General features: G+C 44.7%; 1 protein-coding gene across 1 annotated transcript in view; it reads right to left on the reverse strand.

Annotated features, from left to right (window-relative positions):
• LOC140203646 (uncharacterized) overlaps window positions 1-19,366 on the reverse strand; it is a 49,739-nt gene extending 30,373 nt beyond the window's left edge. The window contains exons 1-10 of the mRNA XM_072269695.1: window positions 19,195-19,366; window positions 18,670-18,779; window positions 17,601-17,691; window positions 17,409-17,509; window positions 13,781-14,013; window positions 11,862-12,009; window positions 8,878-9,033; window positions 5,555-5,669; window positions 3,115-3,185; window positions 2,058-2,192 (exon numbers count right to left, since the gene is read on the reverse strand). Coding sequence (XP_072125796.1) covers window positions 2,058-2,192; window positions 3,115-3,185; window positions 5,555-5,669; window positions 8,878-9,033; window positions 11,862-12,009; window positions 13,781-14,013; window positions 17,409-17,509; window positions 17,601-17,691; window positions 18,670-18,779; window positions 19,195-19,366 — 1,332 coding nt within the window. The remainder of the gene's footprint in view (window positions 1-2,057; window positions 2,193-3,114; window positions 3,186-5,554; window positions 5,670-8,877; window positions 9,034-11,861; window positions 12,010-13,780; window positions 14,014-17,408; window positions 17,510-17,600; window positions 17,692-18,669; window positions 18,780-19,194) is intronic.
• Window positions 19,367-21,171: the final 1,805 nt, after the last annotated feature.

Raw genomic sequence — 21,171 nt, forward strand, 5'->3', positions numbered from 1 at the left:
CAGACACGATGGGCTGAGTGACCTAATTCTGTTCCTGAGTCTTAATTGTCCTTTATTGTCCATTCACTCTCCCTGAGTGCAGGCGAGCTCCTCGGGAGGGCCATGGTAGGAAACAACGGTCATTTTGTGAAAAGCTGCATTTCACAAAAGAAAAACACTTGAATTTCTGTGTTTGAGAAATCTTTCTGCACCTTTGGCATAAATACATGCAAAATACTAATTACTATTAAATTATCCAACAGTTCAAATCATGATTCGGCAGGCTTTTTTCTTGATTTCATTTCAAACTAACAAATAATTCAAGGCTTGAATTAACAGCTGACAATTTGAAGATGTACACTTGGAATCTGTCAGCTGTGCCTGGAAAATCGAGGCATTTCCGACATTTGGGGAATCTTTTCGGGTGTAGCACATGAAGGGAATCAAGTCTGCAGACATTGGAAATCCAGAGCAATTCACCCAAAATGCTGGAGGAACTCAGCAGCTCAGGCAGCATCTATGGGAATGAGTAAACAGTCGGTGTTTCAGGCCGAGGCCTTTTATCGGGACTGTAAAGGGAGGTGGAAGATGCTAGGATATGAAGGTGAGGAGAGGGGAAGGAGGCCAGCTGGAAGGTGTTAGGTGAAGACAGGTGGGTGGGAAAGGTCAATGGCTGGAGAAGAAAGAATCTGAGAGAGGAGAGGAGAAGAGAGTGGACCACAGGAGAGATGGAAGGAGGTGGGGACCCAGGGAGAAGTAATAGACAGGTGAGAAGTAAAAGCTCAGAGTGGGGAATTGAGGAAGGAGAGGAGAGGGGAGAGATTTTTTTTACATTTTTAAAAATAATCTTAATTCTGTAAAAATAATGAAAGAATGCAAATTTCCATATTAATTTAAAAATCCAGAATTTGCACATGCAACAGCTTTGTTTAAGTTCACGCCAAAATAAACAAGGAACTTGATGGATGGAGAAATAACAGCTCCATCACACCATTAAGCGATTCATCTTTAATCCAATATGCACTCAGATTACAAACCAGCTCACATCACTGCTTCTAAAGAACGCACTGCACATTTGCTCTTATCTGAAGCTCTCAAACTAAAAGAACAGTTCGAGAGACTCTGGTGGAAGAAACAGTTGTTATTCCATTCATGATTCAGAAAAACATAAGAAATCGGAGCAGGAGTAGGCCATCCGGCCCATCAAGCCTGCCCCGCCATTCAGTAAGATCATGGCTGACCTGTCCATAAACTCAGCTTCATCTACCTGCCTTTTCCCCATAACCCTTAATTCCCCTACTATCTATCCTCTTCAGCCCTTCACCTTTCCCACCCATCACCTGCCTTCAACTCCCCTCCCCGACACACCAACCTTTCCCATCACCTGGTCTACCTATCACCTACCAGCTTGTACTCCCCCCATCCTCCCAACCTTCTTATTCTGGTGCCTTCCCCCTTCCTTTCCAGTCCTGACGAAGGGTGTCAGCCCAAGGGTTCATTCCCCTCCATAGATGCTGCCTGACCTGCTGAGTTCCTCCAGCATTGTGTGTGTGTGTGTGTATGTGTGTGTGCACGCGTGTGGCTGTGGATTGTCAGCATCTGCAGAATCTGTGATTATCCACTTTAGAATGCTGGACATCACCGCACAGCTTCAAGCAAACGGCAGTTACAATGTTTGTCAACAGGAAAGAAAGCAGATGAACATGGGCCAACTGCTGTCCCCTTCCAGGAATCGATATCAGTGAGAGTAAAAGCCTAGACACATCAGTCTGTGTTGCAACACGTCCCGTTCTGGCACACTTATCCAGATACCTGTATCTCGTGGTGGAGCATGGACTGCTCGTCACCTTCAGCAGATGTACAAGTTCCAGAGACGACAACCAGCTTTTTGATCGCCTAATGAACAATAAGCGACCTTTCCTCAGCACTCTGGACTTGACAACAGCTTCCAAACAGCACACAGAAGAAAGCTCTCCATTGGTGTTTGCCTGATTTCGGTAGGCTAATCAAATATTATCCACCATGGCCACCAGTCACGCAAGGGGTATGTTAAAGTTTGTACTTCATGATAAAATTACCTTATCTTTGAGCTGAGCCAAGACCAGGGGAAGCAGGTGCTCAACAGTGCTGTCCTTGCCCAGGATGGTGGACAAGCCCATAATAACAGAGGCCAGAGCTGACTTCACGTGTTGATTGGTGTCAGACACAAGTTCCTGGAAAAGAAACACAAAAAATGATCAAATGAAAACCCAGACAGATATCTCAGTCGCACAAAATGCTGGAGGAACTCAGCAGGCCAGGCAGCACCTACAGAAACGTCGACTGTACTGTTCCCCATAGAAGCTGCCTGGCCTGCTGAGTCCCTTCAGCATTTTGTGTGTGTTGCTCGGATTTCCAGCATCTGCAGATTTTCTCTTGTTTGTCATTAGATATCTCACTCATGATGCCATCCTGCTCCACGTTCTTATGATCCACCTGGTCAGTCATGGATCATTCTTAAATAATTTCTTTTACAGTTTGATATTCTAGTTTATATAAATCATGGAACAGAACCGGCCCTATAACCCACAATGTTATACTTAAATTCCTAATCAAGTGGGCAATCTAATCTACACGATGTCCATATTCTTCCGTTTTCCTCACATTTGTGTGCTTATCTAAACGTCATTAAAAGTCCCCGATATATCTGCCTCCACCATCACTCCAGGCAGCCAACACCATGTTAAAAAACCAGCAACACACACAAGGTGCTGGAGGAACTCAGCAGGCCAGGCAGCACCTATGGAGAAAAGGACAGTCGACATTTCTGTCCAAAACCCTTTGGCAGAACTCAGCCCTTTGGGAGAGGGGGAGGGAGCAGGAGAGGGGGATGGGGAGGGAGCAGGAGAGGGGGATGGGACGGGAGAGGGGGATGGGGCGGGAGAGGGGGACGGGAGAGGGGGCAAGATGTGACTCGTGCTTGGACACTGAGCTTTTCCAGTTACAAGCAGTTCACACTGATAAATGGTGCCTGAATCCTCGTTTCAGGCCCACCCAAATTACTGAGGGACTTTTTCCTGAAGTGAATGAGATGGGTTGCTACATTAATTTTAGATAGACTGTATAACCAGCCAAGAATTTGAGAAGGCATATTACCTTAACATACGGCAAGATGTGACATATTATGACAGTCTCCCTGCAATCTACTGGCAAGTTTTCACAGAAATCTGCAAGATAGAGTACTGCATGTTAGAGAGTTATTCTCAAACAAAACAATGGAGTCAGAGAAAAGTACAGCACAGAAATAGCCAATCTATTCTGTGCCGATCCATTTAAATTGCCTACTCCCATCAACCTGCATCTGGACCATAGCCCTCAATACCACTACCATCTGCGTACCCATCCAAACTTCTCTGAAATGTTGAAATCGAGCTTGCACGCACCACTTGCGCTGGCAACTGGTTCCACACTCTCACCACAATGATAAATCAATAAAGTTTAACAGATTAAGCAATTGCTGAAAAGCATCTGCCTTAATATTTGTATCTTCTCACAAGATAGTGGCAAGAGAAAACATACATTCTGAAGCACAATTTAAGTCGCACAAGGAAAAGCAAGGCCAGCACCTACAGTGTAAACATCAAGAGTCAGACAGCACAGGTTCAATTCTGGCACATCTGTACATTCTCCCTGGAGTAAACCCCGAGGGAAAAATCCGGAGCCGGATTCTCCGAGGCAGTCCGACGTTCAGTTCAACGCTGACTGGCAACTCCTGCGATGCCACTGGTACCAAACTGTATCGGTCTCTGCCGATCCTTTGGATTCATCAGATGCCTGGAGAGGGGGAGCCTGCTACATGGGCAACAGCTTACTCTCCATATCATACTGCCCTGGCTTACGTATCACGTAGACAGCTGCACGTAACATCCATGGTGGACCCTGACCAACGGAGGGCCTCGGGTTAGGCAGTCAGTGGTACAAACGTAAAGAACAGCATTCACTCTTTTTCACAATCTCACAACCTTTCAAGACTCTGCACAAGCAATGAAGTGCACTTTGTAAGGAGCAGCCACCATCGGAACATGAAGTCAAGTGGCACACAATTCCTTTCCATTTGCTGTCATCCAGTTCTGGGATCAGATCAGGATGCCAAAGGGGAGGCATGCTGGCATGCTGTTCTCACTTGGAGAAGTGTCACCTGGATATGTGGTACCACATTAAATAGAGTCATAGAAAAGCACAGCGCAGAAAAGGCCCTTTGGCCCCTCTCGTCCATTCTGAACAATTCAAACTGTCTACTCCCATCTGCCTGCAGCAGGACCATAACATCCCCCCCGCCCCATATCCGTACTATCCATGTACCTATCCAAACTTCTCTTAAATATTGAAATCAAAACTGCATGGACCACTTGTGCTGGCAGCTCGTTCCACTCTCATGACCCTCTGTGTGAAGAAGTTTCCCCTCATGTTCCCCTTAAGCTGTCACCTTTCACTCTTAACCCATGACCTCTGGTTGTAGTCCAACCCAACCTCAGTGGAAAAAACTTGCTTGCATTTATCCCATCCATACCCCCCCATAATATTGTACCTCCATCAAATCTGCTCTCAATCTTCTGCATTCTGAAGAATACAGTCCTAACCTATTCAATCTTTCCTTCTAAGTCAGGTCCTCCAGACCAGGAAACATCCTTGTAAATTTTCTCTGCATTCTTTCAACCTTGTTTACATCTTTCACAGGAGTTCAAACTTCAGGGGTGTCCAGGGAAGGGGTCGCACCTCTGGTGAAGGGGCTTGTCGTGTCCATTCCGGGGCAGCTCACTCACCTGTGCTCCCCACCGGACACTCATCTCTCCCCTGTGGCTGCAAGCAGCCATTTGCACGTGACAGCAGTCTCATACTCCGGTGAGATTCGGACAAGCCAGTCCTAGCATGCAAAGTCAGCCTCAGCGGACTGGGCGGGTGCGATCTACAGTAAAGCCCAATGGCCAGGAAGGTGGCTCTGCATCGCTCTGTGGAGAACGAGGGGCATGAAAAGACACAGAAAGCGTCCTGGTCATCCACTGCAAACAAGAAGACCCCAGTTTCTTCTGGCGCTTGTTCATACCACTGGACCCGGACTTCTGAGGCCAAGAGAGTGGAACTGCCACAGTGCAAAGGGTTTTCCATTTTAAAAACTCTCCCGCACAGGTTTCCTGTCATCGTCGGACAAAATGTGCAACCACCATGTGTACTATACACAACCTTGACATTTGTCTCCTTACAGGCAGCCACAAAGCAAAGGAACCCAACAGAACCCATTAAAAACAGAAAACCATCAATCACACAATGCGCAGGAAAAAAAGACAAATTGTGCAGACAAGAAACGGAAGCAAATAATGTTCAGGACTGCACTGCAAAATGCCAGGTTGTACAGCTGGATCAAAGGCTCATCTCCACTAGGAAAGTTACAGGCACAGATTGCAGTGTCATTGCCCAGAACAAGAGTCTATTACTAAAGTAATTGATAGTTGTTTCTGCTGCCAGAAAGTTGTCACTGTGCTTCACCAACAACATCTTAACCGGATGGAAAAGACAAGAATGAGAATTCCCAACCAACCTTTAACTTTGTTGGCCCCAGCTGCTCGCACTTCAGCCTCACAATCTTTCAACAGGTTTTGGAAAGCAGGAACCAGATCATTTTCCGCAATTTCAGGACCCACGGTTTTCTGAAGCTTTAAAGGCAAGAGAAACCAAATGAGTATCAAAGATAGAGCGGGTTTCAATAGCAGCAATCTGTGCATTAACACGTGAACAGAGGAATCACAAAGACAACACCATCTTTCTTTTCCACGCTCGTCTCACTGCTGCCATCAGGTAGAAGGTGCAGGAGCCTCAGGACCCACACCACCAGGTTCAATAACAGTTACTACCCCTCAACCATCAGGTAGAAGGTACAGAAGCCTCAGGACTCTCACCACCAGGTTCAATAACAGTTACTACCCCTCAACTATCAGGTAGAAGGTACAGAAGCCTCAGGACCCACACCACCAGGTTCAAGAACAGTTATTACCCCTCAACCATCAGGATCTTGAACTACAGGGGATCAGTACACTTAATCGATTGAGATGTTCCCACAAGCAATGATCTTACTTTAATTACTCTTTACCTTGCTATTTCATACTCTTGTTATTTATTGCTATTTATTTATATTTGCATTTGTACTTTATCTTTTATTGATCCTGTTTACAGTTACTATTCTATAGAAATTGCTGAGTATGCCCACAGGAAAATGAATCTCAGGGTTGTATGTGGTGACATGTATGTACTCTGAAAATATGAACTTCAAAATTAAAAATCTGAACTATACCTTAGCTACAGACTTCACTGCAAGATTAGTTTATACGTGATCTTGAGCATAGAAAGTGCCTTTTGTGATGGTCTGTCATTAGCAATGATAGCAGAACATTATAAATACAATAAACTCCGTACCGTTCTAATGCAATTGTTTTCCAATAATGGGTTGGTGCCAATTTCACAAGTGCTCTGGCAACCTTTATCTTGTTCTGGCATATTTCCCCTTCCTTTCCAGTCCTGATGAAAGGTCTTGGCCCAAAACACCGACTGTTTATTCACTTTCATAGATGCAGCCTGACCTGCTGAGTTCTTCCAGCATTTTTGTGTGTGTTACCTTATATGGAGCTTATTTTTGAACACAGGTTAGTTATCTTATAAAGACAGACAATATAAAGTCTTTGCCTGTTCCAAGGGTAACAATCCAAAGATGACAAAATGGCTGTGGTTTCTGTGTGCTTTTGAACACTGGTCCATCTGTAATTTGCTTTAATTTTCGATCAGGTTTACAGTTTTGAATTATGTAATTTTATCATGGGTGGCGGGGTGGAAATACATCTCTACCAAGAGAGGTGTAAGGCGTTCCTTCCCTCCGCTAGCCTGCAGGTCACCCTTGGGCAAGGTGTAGCACCTGCTTAGCCAACCCCACCCCCCAATCAGGGTCACGTGAAGCTATGGGGTAAGAGGAAAGAAACCCAGAGAAATGTTGCCATTGTGTTCAGATGTTTATCAATGAGTGGATACCCGATGCTCTGGTAAAGAAATAAATGAGTGGGGAGAAAAAGGGAATGGTCAGATAAATGGTGTCCATTTAGAAGCAGCATTCTTTAGTGTTACCCAGGTAAAACAGCTGTAATGATCTATCCTTGATAAAATATCCACAGATAAACCAGCTGCTTCAGTACAGATTTTACACTCATACAGAACAGAAAGATTTAATCTCAATTCTTTGGGTGGGACCAGATTTTCCTGGCCTAAAGAGACGGAATTTTAAATTTTTAAAGAAAGGCAAAGTTGAGAAAATATTGTCGTTGATGGCTCTGAATCCGAAAGTATGGTACACAGACAACAACGTGAGCAATTCTAATCAGCTAATTTCTCAGGTCAAAAAAAACAACTAAATAATGTTATTTAATGATTAAATAATGTTTCTTAATTGTTAAATAATGTTAACCTGATCGTTAATGTTTGCAATTAACCTGTGTAGGCAATGTGCCTTTATTTTGAGGATTTGGATTACATTGTGGTGAGAAAAGCACGGAGATTTCAGTTGATCCGAGTGTTTTCCCAGGCTAGGAAAGCCTAAGACTAAAGGGCATAGATTTAATTGGAGACACAGAACACAACAAGCTGTTCCAGCCCTTCAAACTGCACCGCCAGTAAGCCACCAACTTGTGCAACAATCTGCAATGACCCTTTAACATACTAACCGGAATGCTTTTGGACTGTGCGAGGAAACCGGAGCACCAGGAGGAAGCCTGAGGCAACAAGTTTTGTACTCAGAACAAAGACCATCTGGTTCAAAAACTATAAACACACAGGAGATTCTGCAGATGCTGGAAACTTAGCACAAAATACTGGAGGAACTCAGCAGGCCAGGCAGCATCTATGGAAATGAAATAAACAGTCGATCTTTCGGGCCGAGACTGCTCTTCAGGGCTATAAATCTGCCGATGACACAACTATTGTTGGCAGAATTTCAGATGGTGACAAGGAGCCGAAGAGGAGTGAGATAGATCAGCTGGTTGAGTGGTGTGGCAACAATCTGGCACTTTGTCAGTCAGACCAAGGAACTGATTGTGGACCACAGGAGGGTGAAGTTAAATCACCACCTCCCTACACCATACCTGGTTTGTGTGAAGTCAGCAGTGGGAAGGAACCAGCAAAGTCCAGTCCATCAAAATTTTAATTAAATTAATTAATTAATGCACTACATCACAAAATTTACCACAATGACAGTAAAACCAAGGAACTGATTGTGGACGTCAGGAAGGGGAAGTCAAGGGAACACACATCAGTCCTAATCAAGGGGACTGTGGAAACGGTGAGTAATTTCAAGTTCCTGAGTGTCAAAGTCTCTGAGGATCGTCCTGGCTTTTCAATCTTTCGGCTCATTTTTAAACAGAACTGAAGTTCCCCTTAACTTCCTCCAGTCAAAAGTGAAAAATATCAGTGTCATCAACCTGTGCACGTGCTGAATCCCCAGATCCCTGGCACTATACCAACAAGTTTGTTCTAAACCCCTGTCACAGGATTATCCTTCAGATACACTGAAAAAGATCTGAGCTCAATTCAGACCAACTTTGTTCTATTTCAGATCCATGTTTAAAAACAGGCTAATTAAATGAATCTGGAAAGAAATCTCAGCACCTTTTGGCATGTCAGTCAATTATATTAAAAATACGCAGGTGCTTGATTTAATGGTTTTTTAAAACTATATTAGAGGAACTAATCGTGTTTTCATGACTTTTGACAGAATCAGAAGGGATTCCAGCTGGAACAGAAAACTTAAAGACTAGTTTTAAAACATAAATGCACCATATCATCATACCAAAGAGATGCACTTTGTGCTGTAGCAATAACACGTACCTCAGAAAATTTGTCTGCCACCACATAGCGAACACGCCAGGATTCATCGTCCACTGCCTGCCGGAGGGTCGGCATCACCAACGCTTCCAGGTCTTCCTGGGGCAGCAGCTGGGCTATGCTCACACAAGCCTCAACTGCCAACAGCCTCACCGAATCCTGTGAAAAAGATGTTCAAACCGGGATCGAGCTGGTTCTTCATTAAAAAACAAAATTAATTTACTGAAGTTAACATTAGGAAGAACTAATCTCATCAAAAAATTCATAAAAATAAATACTGACAATATAACAATTGTTTCCCAGATGATATCCGTTCAGATCACCTAGAAAGTAGCAACAGGTTTCATTACTTTGCAATGTGTGCTGGAATCTTCCCAGGATACAAGTACTGGAGTGTATCAACATGCAACCTTTGATGGAAGCATTCCTTGGATTAGTATATTAGCAAATGTCATGACAGTGCAAAAATTTATTGATAAATCAATTTTCTTTCTCCTGCTCTTGAAGCACCACTCTCTGCTGAGTGAATCTCCAAGCTAATCACCCAAGTGGTCACTTTTCACCGTAGGATGTAGGAGCTGAATTAGGCCATTTGGCCCATCGAGTCTGCTTTGCCATTTCATCATGGTTGATCCATTTCACCTTCAGCCCAATCTCCTGCCTTCTCCCCATATCCCTTCATCGAAACATGGAAATCTACAGCTCTTTACAGGCCATCCGGCCCCAAATTTGTGCCGACCATGTAACCTACTCGAGAAACTGCCTAGAATTTCCCTACCGCATAGCCTTCTATTTTCCTAAGCTCCATGTACCTATCTAAGAGTCTCTTAAAAAACCCTACTGTATCCATCTCTACCACCTTTGTTGTCAGTGCATTCCACACACCCACCACTCTCTAGGTGAGAAACTTACCTCTGACGTCCCCCTTATACCTACTTTCAAGCACCTTAAAACTATGCCCCCTCATGTTAGCCATTTCAGCCCTGGGAAAAAGCCTCCGGCTATCCACACGATTAATGCCTCTCATCATCTTATACGCTTCAACCAGGTCACTTCTCATGTCCTGACTAATCAAGAATCTATCAACCTCTCTGCCCTGAATATACCCAATGACTTCTCCTCTGTGACAATGAATTCCACAGATTCTCTGGATAAGGAAATCCTTCCTCATCTCCATTCTAAATGGACAAACCTCTGCTCTGAGATTGCTTCCTCTGGTCTTAGGCTGTCCCACCATAGAAAACATCCTCCCCATATCCACTCTAGAGGCCTTTTAGTATTTGACAGGTTACAATGAGATCCCTCCCCCTCATTCTTCTGAATTCAAATGATTACAGGCACAGAGCCATCGAACGCTCCTCGTACGACAAGCCTTTCAATCCTGGACCTTTCAATCACTTTCGTGACCCTCCTTTGAACCCACTCCTGTCTTGGCAAACCCTTTGTAAGATAAGGGGCCCAAAACTACCTTCAATATTCCAAGTGAAGCCTTATAAAATGTGAACATTACATCCTTGTTTTGATATGCTAGCCATCATTGGTGGGGTCTGAACCTGGAGCAAGTGTGAACATCTCCTTGGCTACAGATGTGAAGGTTTATTTCCAGGAGTCACTGGACAGTAACCAGAAGAGAAGCTTACTCAACACCAAGGAGCACACGTCCAACCGTTAACCAGAAGCTAGGTGAGAGTCCAAAGTGTCCATCCCAGCTCCCCTTCAGCGTACTATTTCTGTACAACTCTGGCTCCTTCGTGCACGAGGATACTGCGGACTGCGTCAAGCCTTTTGCCCGGGATACTTTAGGTTGGAGGAATATGAAAGGACACACACTGATTAAACAGTTCACTCTTCAGGCAAAAGCCTCAAGATAACCACCTTCTTGGAGGAGCATCTCCAGCTGGAGTACTGGAATGGTGTAATCATGCCGATAGATTGACAGGCACCGCTTCCATCTGCTGTGGACAAAGGAAGTTTATAAAGCAGGGGCTCCCAACCTGGGGCCCCTCGGTTGATGGTAGGGGGTCGATGGCGTAAAAGAGGGTTGTGAACCCCGGTTACAAAGGTGAACAGATGGTGCAGACTACGACAACAGAAACTTTGCAAGCAGGAAGTGGCATTAACAAGGCGTAGCATATTGAGTACATGGACGTATTGACCGGATGCAACTCAGTTCTTTGCCACGGACACACCATCCATACTAATCTTTCCCACCTCCAGCTCATCCATACAGTAAAATGCAAGCGGTAATGTGGGGGGGGGGGGAGGTGTGAAATCATGCAATTGCTCCAGTGAGCGGAATGACAGACAGCCTGTGACCGGAATGAGCCAAGTGCTCTCCGTTATTTCACACACTGCCATGACGTGTGGGATACAGAGGCTCCTCAGTACAAGCAATTGATACACATGTGACATAAAGCCAAGGTGACAGCAGCAGCTTCAGCAAGATGAATCATGACAAGCCATGGGGAATAAGATCACCTTTCTTCACTAGAATCCACGCTTCCCTCATCCACGTCACCTGCATTCCCACCCCACAAGCCTTTCCAGCGCATCAGTGTCTGTAGCCCCCACCACCCACCATAGACTCCTAGACTAATCTCAATCCTCCGCTATCTGCAAGGGGCCTCTGCCACTAATCACACCCCGCTTCCCCCACCCCACCCTTCAGGGTTCCACGCCACTCATTCATCCTCGCCGCTCTCCCCGAAAGCAAGACAAGGTCTACACTCGCCCATTTGCCTCCGTTCAGGGCTGCAAACAGTTCTTGCAGGCGAAGCGGTGCTTTCCTCTCGGAGCTATTCGCTGTATCTGGAGCTCCTGCCGTGGCCTCCTCGACATCGGAGGACCAACACAGATGGGGTTGGGGGGGCGGCTTCTTCATCGAGCACCTTCTCTGGGTCCGCTGCAACAGCCGGGGTATCCCAATGGCCACCCACTTCAATTTGACTTCCCGCTGCCACCCCAGTGTCTGCTCTACAACTACATACCTGCTCATCAGAAGCCAGGGAAGTGAAGAGGGGTAGAATGTCACTTTTCAAAAACTCCAGCTCCACAACCTTTGCAAATTCACCCAACTTTGATGCTGCTGCCTGGCGGACCACTGGTGTGTCATCTGAGCACAAGCTGTGGAAAAGTCTGCAGAAAAAATAAAATTAAAGGTCACATAGGAGTAGTCGCCCATTGATGCAGAACTTAACAATTCGCAAGCAGAAATACAAGCACTAAAAATTGACATTTTTGCAATTAATGTTTCTAAATCAGAAGCTACTAAAATATTTTGCTAAACCCATCATCATTATGTGCTGTGTCATATGCTATGGGTGGTCACGGTCTTTCCATGACCCTGATTGTTCTCTGTAAAGTTTTCTACAGAAGTGGTTTGTCATTTCCGCCTTCTGGGCAGTGTTTGTCTTTATAAGGTGGGTGACCCCCAGCCCATTATCAATACACTTCAGAAACTGTCTACCTGGCGTCAGGGGTCGCATAACCAGGACTTGTGGTCTGCACCGGCTGCTCATCCACCACCTGATCCCATGGCTTCACCTGACCCTGATCGGGTGGGGGGCGGGGGGGGGAGGGGGGTCGGTGGTATCGAAGCAGGAGCTACACCTTGCCCAAGGGTGGCCTGCAGACCAGCAGAAGGAAGCCTTACACCTCCTTTGGTAGAGACGCATCTCCAGCACACCACCCAAAAATCCAATATTTGTGGTATTCAGATTTTATCCTGAGAAATACTTCAAGATAGCAACAGAACATAGAAATTTACTGCACATTACAGGCCCTTCAGCCCACAATGTTGTGCTGACCACATAATCTACTCTAGAAGCTGCCCAGAATTTCCCCACCATACAGCCCTGTCTTTTTCTGAAACAACTGACTGTATCTGAAAGTTTACACAAATGACACCACAAAAAATTTTAATTCAGGGAGTAAAGCGGCTGGAAGTGAACCCCAGATATGGGACTCCTGCACTTGGAGCAGAACAGAGCCATTGGTTGTGGACTGCAGGGGCACACAGTTACCAAAGCAACCTTCTCGTCCGACAAAACTCAAACACCTCTGAACAGGTGAAATCCTCTGCGCGCCAGATTAATCAAAATGGCCCTGAAGCAGAGCAACAGGCTTGACAAGACACGGCTCTCAAAAAGAGCACGCCTTTGTAAATGACAAGGCCACTTCAACCCCACAGCCGAGAGTAAGCGATGAGCACCACTCGACTATGATGCACCTCGGATTTTGCTCCTTTCTCACTAAAAACACACAAAAAACCTTCAGTTTATGTCATTAAAAACAAAAATGCCACACTTTCTGTGCTATTTTGGGGCTGATTATTCTCTAAACTAGAAACTTCTACCCACTCAGTTAAAACAATGTCCCGTCCACCATGGTGGTAGCATCTTATCGTCAATAAAACCAAATTATACCGAAATTAGGTGGCAGGAAGGAAATACGTCCCTGCCAAAGGAGGTGTAAGGCACTCCTTCCCTCCACTAGCCTGCAGGTCACCCTAGGGCAAGGTGTAGCACCCGCTTAGCCTCCCCGATCGGGACTACGTGAAGCCGTGGGAGCAGGTGGTGGACGGTTGTATGAGCAGCAGGTGCAGATCTCAACTCCTGACACTGACACCAGGCAGACAGTCTCGGAAGCGTATTGATAATGGGCAGGGGGTCACCCGTCTTGTAAAGACACACGCTGCCCAGAAAGAAGGAGATGGCAAACCACTTCCGTAGAAAACTTCGCCAAGAACAATTGTGTCCACGGAAAGACCCACGATCGTCCACACCATACGACACGGTACATAATGAGCGATACTACAGGATGTAGATTTTCTACAATAATACTGTAATATTCCTAGCTAACTTCTATCATGTTCATCTGCAGCATTCCAAGGGAGGAAAGTACTTACTGACGCAGCTCGGCCTTTACAGAGCTGGATACCCGAGGGTAGCAGACACTGAAAAGGCTGCATGCCGAAGTCCTGGACGTGAACCAGTCACCACAAGTCAGGCGCTTGACCAGTGGCACAAAGTGGACTTCTAGGTCTGCAGGAGAGTGCTCGTGGGAGATGGCTCGCAGTGAATCGATGGCTTTATCTCGTACTACTGATTTTTCCACCGTTGCCAGGTTCTCCAAGGGAGGCTGATTAGTGGGAAAGAATTAAACTGAAACACATCTTCTTTTTACTCTACTTCTAAGAAACACAATATTTAGAAACAATCTTTAAGATAAATTCTTACATTGCTGAGAATTAGGAATTCTCATAAAGAACATGAGACAGAGAAACATTTAAAGGTAGAACAATATAGAGCCGTGCTGGAGGATAAAACACAAACTACCAAAAACTGTATAAATCAAAGGACATATTTTCTCAATCACAGAAATTCTCAAGGTTCCTAACCAGAAAACACTGTACTAATATTAAATGGAAATTACACTGTCATGTTCCTAATTATCAGTAACTACTATTTCATCTTCAAATTAAGTACCAATAATTGTTCATCCTATGAGGTTTTAATATGCAAATAAACATGAAGCTGCCTGTCATAATAATTTTGCCAAAGTTTGAGGGAAGTCCATGGTCATCCACTTTGTTAGAAGAAATAAAAGTGTAAACTACATTCTAAATTGGGAGAAAATTCAAGAATCCGAGGTGCAAAGGGACTTGGGAGTCCTCGTGCAGCATTCACTAAAGGTTAACTTGCAGGCTGAGGAAGGCAAATGCAATGTTAGCAGTCATTTCGAGAGCACTAGAATATAAAAGCAGGGATGTAATGTTAAGGTTTTATAATGTATTGGTGAGTCATCATTTAGAGTATTATGAGGAGATTTGGGCCCCTCATCTATGAAAGGAGGTGCTGACATTGTGTAGAGTTTAAAGGAGATTCACGAAAATAATACAGGGAATGAAAGGCTTGTCACGTGAGGAGTGTTAGATGGCTCTGGGCCTGTACTCGCTGGAGTTCAGAAGAATGAGAAGAGACCTCATTGAAACCTATCAAATGTTGGAAGGTCTGAACAGAGTGGATGTGGACAGGATGTTTCCTATGGCAGGGGAGTCTAAGGCTAGAGGACACAGCCCCAGAATAGAGGGATATCCTTTTAGAATGAAAATGATGAGGAATTTCTTTAGCCAGAGGGTGGTGAATATGTGGAATTCTGTGCCACAGGTGGCTGTGGAGGACAAGTCATTGGGTATATTTAAGGCAGAGATTGATAGGTTCTTGATAGGTTCATGGCATCAAAGGTTACTGGGAGAAGACTGGGGAGTGGGGCAGAGGAGGGGAAAGAAGGATCAGCCATGATTGAAAGACAATTTGTAAGACTCTTGATTAATCGTAGCATGGAAGGATACAGGGAGAAGGCAGGAGATTGGGGCTGAGAGGGGAAAATGGATCGATGGGCCAAATAGCCTAACTCTGCACCTATATCTTATGGAACTATTCAAACAACAACTGCGCCCACGTTTCAGTTTAGAATTGCAGCCATCACAGGGGCTCCGAGAAAACGCTTCTGAATTGCTATTTTCTGTAATACAAAGCCACGCCATCTCAGCGTTCTTCAAGAAACACTGCTAACAGTTTGTGATATTTTATATACAGCCCCTACCCACACATGAGCAAATTGGATTCCTGACGTAAATGCTTTAAGAATTCTCTGCCTGTACTCGCAGGTAATTTTACACAAAAAGAAAACATTTTTGAAAGGAGTATCAATACAAAAAGAATGTACACACTCTACACTCAACATACTGAATGCTGGAATGTCTAATTTGGAACCACTGCAAACAATAAAGTAAAACATGGAACAGTAAAGTACAGAAACAGGCCATTCGGCCCACAATGTTGTGCTGAACCAGCTAAAAAGAAAATCAAAAACCACCAAGAACTAATCCCTCCTACCTACACAATGTCCATCTCCATCCATCTTTCTCATACCCATGTGCCTATCCAAAAATCTCTGAAAAGCCTCTACCATCATAGCAGTCAATGTATTCCAGGCATCCACCACTCTGATGGTAAAAAAACTTACCCCTCACATCCCCCTTGAACCTACCTACCCACTCTCACCTTCAATGCATACCTCTGGTATTAGACATTTAAATCCTGGGAAACAGATACTCCTCTCTACTTTATCTATGCACATGCTCCTCATAATCTTACAAACCTCTAGCAGATCTCCCCTCGGCCTCCAGCGCTTCAGAGAAAACAACATAAGTTTATCCAGCTCTCATGATCGCAAGTCCTCTAAACCAGGCAACATTCTGGCGAACCTCTTCCGCATCGACTCCAAAGCCCCAACATCTTTCCTATAGTGGGACAATCAGAACTGCATGCAGTACTCCAGACGTGGCCCACCCAGAGTCTGATAAAGTTGCAGCACTTCCTCTAAAGCAGGCAGCATCCTGGTTAAACCTCATTGATCGAGCTACTTTGGTGGTTTCATAAACTGATTTCATTGTTTTAATTCTGAATTGTCCTATGATGAACTGATCACTGAAAATCATTTCAATTTGATCTATGCCCTGTAATAGCCTGAGGCCCTCGTTATTTAATTTCAGAATCTTGTTCCCCATTATGGGTATTTAAAAACAATGCAAGTATGTTATTTTAAATAAATATTTAATGCATAGGACCATTGCATCTGGGCATTAAAATCTGTGTTTTGTTTCCCCCGGTTGGGCTCATGTTGAACGTATATTTGGTTAATACAGAGCAGAGGTTTCAGTGTTCGGGGGACGGTATCAGTCCATGTAGGTTTTCCAACAGGCTGCGCGGGTGAACCTGGATCAGGGATAGAGTAACTACACTTCACTGTAGCAATTCTCAATGATACACCCCTCCAATATTTCAACCAGGTCCTGAAGAAGGGTCTCGGCCAGAAACATTGACTGCTTACTCTTTTCCACAGACGCTGCCTGAGCTGCTGAGTTTCTCCAGCGTTTTGTGAGAGTTGCTTTGGATTTCCAGCATCTGCAGACTTTCTCGTGCCTACAAATATGTTGGGGTGGCACAAAGCCTCATCTGCCTCAAAGATTTTATTGCAAACAATAAAAGCAGAGAGGGTTCTGTATGTGTCCATTTACCCCTCATTCAAGCAACCCATCATAACAAAGAAAGATTACAGGGACATTGCTGGGTCTGGAGGACCTGGAGTTATATGGAAAGATTGATTTTGTTAGGACTTTTTTTTAACTTGGAACATAGAAGATTGCAAAGAGATATGACAGAAGGAGACAGGATTATGAGGGGTTTAGATAGGGTAAATGCAAGCAGTCATTGTCCACTGAGGTTGGATGAGACTGCAGCTAGAGGTCATGGGTTAAGGGTGAAAGGTGAAATGTTTAAGGGGAACATGTGCTGAACTTTTCTATGACTCATTATTAAGTCACTTACTTTATCATTGCCTGTGGAACCCTGCTGCTTTGAGAATCATCTTCTGGAAATTAACCTTTATTAAGACAGTAATACCACTTCAATGGCATTAACCGCGTGTCCGTCTTGTGCAGTGCTTTGTAAATGTACGTCCGCTCTTACCAGCAAACAGTGAACATACTCCGGTCCGCCAACGAGCACCGTGAAGCTCCCTAGTTGCTCCGCTAATGCCAGCAGTGCCTCGTCTTCATCGAAAATGGTGTCTGCATCGAGACGAGAAATCAGTGGCAAGGCGATTCTGAGAGGCGATTGTTCAAACCGAGGCAGCCCAACCACACGCAGCTTTGTACCTACCAGTCAGAAGTGGGAGCAGCTCACTCCGGGTATGCTCTTCCCCCAAGGCCAAGGCAATTGTGGACAGTTGCTTTATGTTGTTCAACCGTGACTGGGGAAAGGAAAGAAATGAAATTGATCAATGCCATCCAACCCTGAACAGAATTCTGGAAAAAAAAAGATATTACTGGCCACTCCACTGGGCACCGCACAACATTATTCTCGTCAGCACATGTCCCGAGCCCAATCATTAAATGGTTTCTCTTTCTACAGATGCCGAGCCTCTGCTTTGGTCATCCATTTCCATGAATACAGGACCATAATTCACTGAAAGTGGTGCCATGGGTAGATATGGTCATGAAGAAAGCTTCTGGCACCTTGGGCTTCATAAATCAAGGTAAGTTTGGACGTTTTGTTGAAATTCTATAAGACAGTAGTAAGACCTAATTTGGAGTGTCGTGTGCAGTTTCAGCTGCCTACCCACAGGAAAGATGTCAGTAAAGTTGAAAGAGTACAGAGAAGGTTTATAAGGATGGTGCCAGGACTGGAGGACCTGAGTTATGAGGGAAGATTGAATAGGTTAGGCCCTTATTCCTTGGAACATAGAAGATTGAGAGGAGATTTGACAGAGGTATGAGGGATCTAGGGTAAATGCAAGCAGATTTTTGCCACTGAGGTTGGGTGGGACTACAACCAGAGGCCATGGTTTAAGAGTGAAAGGTGAGAGGTTTAAGGGGAACATGAGGAGGGAATTTCTTCACTCAGAAGGTGGTGAGAGTGTGGAATGAGCTACATACTTTTCAAAAACTTGTGAACGTCAGAAGCAATATAGCAATGCAAAGGGCCTTAAGAATAAGTTGAGGGTGATATGAAGGATCTTCCAGCAATGGAACAGAAACAAAAAGAATAAAGCTAGATCAAGCCCTTTGAATAACCATATACTTAATTTCCTCAACAGTTTTCCAAATTAAACAATGAATATTGTGGATAGCAAATTGATTTTGGAGTAGTATATACAGACAACTTTCTTATTGCCCTAATCAAAGACTGGCAGGACAGTCAAGGTAAGAAGGTATAACAATAATCTTACCTTTAGTTTTTTACTGAGTCTGGCCTCCTGTGCCTTCAATCTCTCCTCCTGATACTTTTCATGCACTTCCTTCAATTTGTCTACACTAGATCTCTTGGCAGATGCTGTCCCTGTTAGGGATGCAATCAAATCCAAGTTATAATATGTAGTAGCTTCCAATTCAACCAATTCTTTATCATTCAAAATATACACCTCAGCAGGGAGAAATCAAGTAACAATTTTACTTAGTTTCTATTCATTTATCGCTACCTGAAGCTTAAGCTTCCAATTAAAATCTATCTGATTCAACGCAGTAATAGCTGCCAGAATTAATTGGAAACTCTCACATACCATTTTGTTTTGTTTATCACACATGTACTGAGAGCCCCAGTCTTAGAACACATACCGACTAACACATGTAGGGTTCTTGGTAATGTTAACTGCTAAGGCTAATGAAATGGTGTCTCTGTAATGCTAACTGCTGATGTAATAGTTTCTCTGTAGCTGCGATATTTGGGTTTTAACTACAGATAACAGGGAACTAACCAAACGAGAGACACATTATTCTATCTTGTTTGTCTGGGAACCGAGCTTTTGTGGTTTTTCGGTCGAGGCGAGTGAGGAGGTAGAACGAGTGCGGGGAGTGCTCGGTGATCACCGGACGGAGTCTACGGGAATTCGAGGGTCCAGCGGTTGGCAACGTTTCGGCGGAGGTCATTGAGGAGGAACACCGGAGGCGTGAGCTCCAAAGATTTTTGTGCACAAACTGTTAACTTTAACAAGAGTGGCATCTTTGTCTTTTATATTTGGTTTCTCTACTAACCACACAACAAAATAAGGGTTATAAAGGCCATGTGTCAGTTTGCCATCACCGTGAAGGCCGACGAAAAGGAAAGGGCGGATCGAGCAGTGGATCATTTGGGGGCTTCTGATGATGCCCTACCTCCAGTTTACTGTAACCTGACTGCTCTGAAGAGCAAGCAGCTGCCGGAATTGAGTTCTGGAGGAGTGGCAGCTGCTCAGTGAGGTGATCCGGGCACTGGCACTATCTGGTATGTATTTGGAAAGGGGGATATGGCGCAGGCGGAGAAGACAAAACCAGCTTCAGTACCTCCATTACTGAGAGAATAGCCTCGTTTGAAGTTAAAGAACCAAATTTTATACCGGCCATGTCAGCCCCGGACCGACCTCGGCGTTGCCAGCTGGTTCTGCCTGAGAAGTATCGGAGCATTGCGTTGAGTTCACTTCATGATGATCCTGGACATTTGGGGGTGGACAAGACCTATGGTTTTTCTGGCCCTGAATGAAGTTGGAGGTTGAAGAGTACTGCAAGTCGTGCATTCGCTGCATACGCTGGAAGACACTGCCTGTGCAGGCAGCTCCTCTGTCATACCTGCAGAGTGCAGGGCTCCTGGACCTGGTGTGTATGGATTTCCTGTCTATAGAACCCGATGCCAGCAACACGGCCAATGTCTTAGTCATCACGGACCACTACACTGGATATGCTCAGGCTTTTCCTATCAAGGACCAGAAGGCGACTACGGTGGCAAAAGTGTTATGGGAGAAGTATTTCATGCATTATGGCCTTCCCCAGGCGGATACATAGCGACCAGGGATGGGACTTCGAGAGTAGACTCATCTATGAGTTACTGGACATGCTGGGAGTTGAGAAATTGAGGACCATGCCCTATCACCTGCAGGGCAATCCCCAGCCTGAGAGGTTTAAGCTTGGGACCCTGGAGATCAGCAAGGAGAGCAGGTGGAGTTAACATATCGGGCATCTGGTTCACTGTACCCGAAATGAAGCTACTGCGTGCACGCCATATGCAGGAAGCCAAGGCGTTACTAGTGAAGGCTTGAAACATGGATTGTCCCATATAACTGCTGAAAAGGCATGTTTAATTGGGGCCCATGCAACTGTCCGAGGCTACACCTTTAGATTGGAGAAAGTGGGAGAAACCTAAGTCAAAGTTGAGAGTAAGAACTAGTTCTACCAGGTGAGGAAAGATGGTGATGAAGGGGAACTGATAAGGTCTGTTGTCCAGAAAGAAGCAGAACTTTAAGGACTTCCTGGAAGGGGATGAAAATGTATAAACACTAAACCCATAGTGAAAATAAAATGATCTGGGCCAAGCAACTGAAAGTGATTGAAGTGATGGAGAGATTGCAGACCAGATAATGTTCTAAGTGTCAGTTGCCAGAAAAACATTGGCAAGAACTGGAGGAAGAACACTTCCTACTTCTTTTTAAAATTAGGACTACATTATCTGTTACATTGATAAAACCAGACAGGTTTCCGGTTACCATTGCATCTCTATTGGTAGAGTAATCCTTCAATACCGTACCATATGAATAGCCTGGATTGTGGGAGCCCAGGTCGGTCTTACAAGAGATAATGTTAAGCCTGGAAAATTGTAGCTATGGAGGAAAGATTGGATAAGCTTGGGTTGTTTTCTAGTCTTGAGATGTATAAAATTGAGAGGATTAAATGGCAGAAATGAGAAGGGCTTATTTCCTGAACAG

This window comes from Mobula birostris, chromosome 10, assembly GCF_030028105.1.
Source record: "Mobula birostris isolate sMobBir1 chromosome 10, sMobBir1.hap1, whole genome shotgun sequence".
Classification (NCBI taxonomy): Eukaryota; Metazoa; Chordata; class Chondrichthyes; order Myliobatiformes; family Myliobatidae; genus Mobula; species Mobula birostris.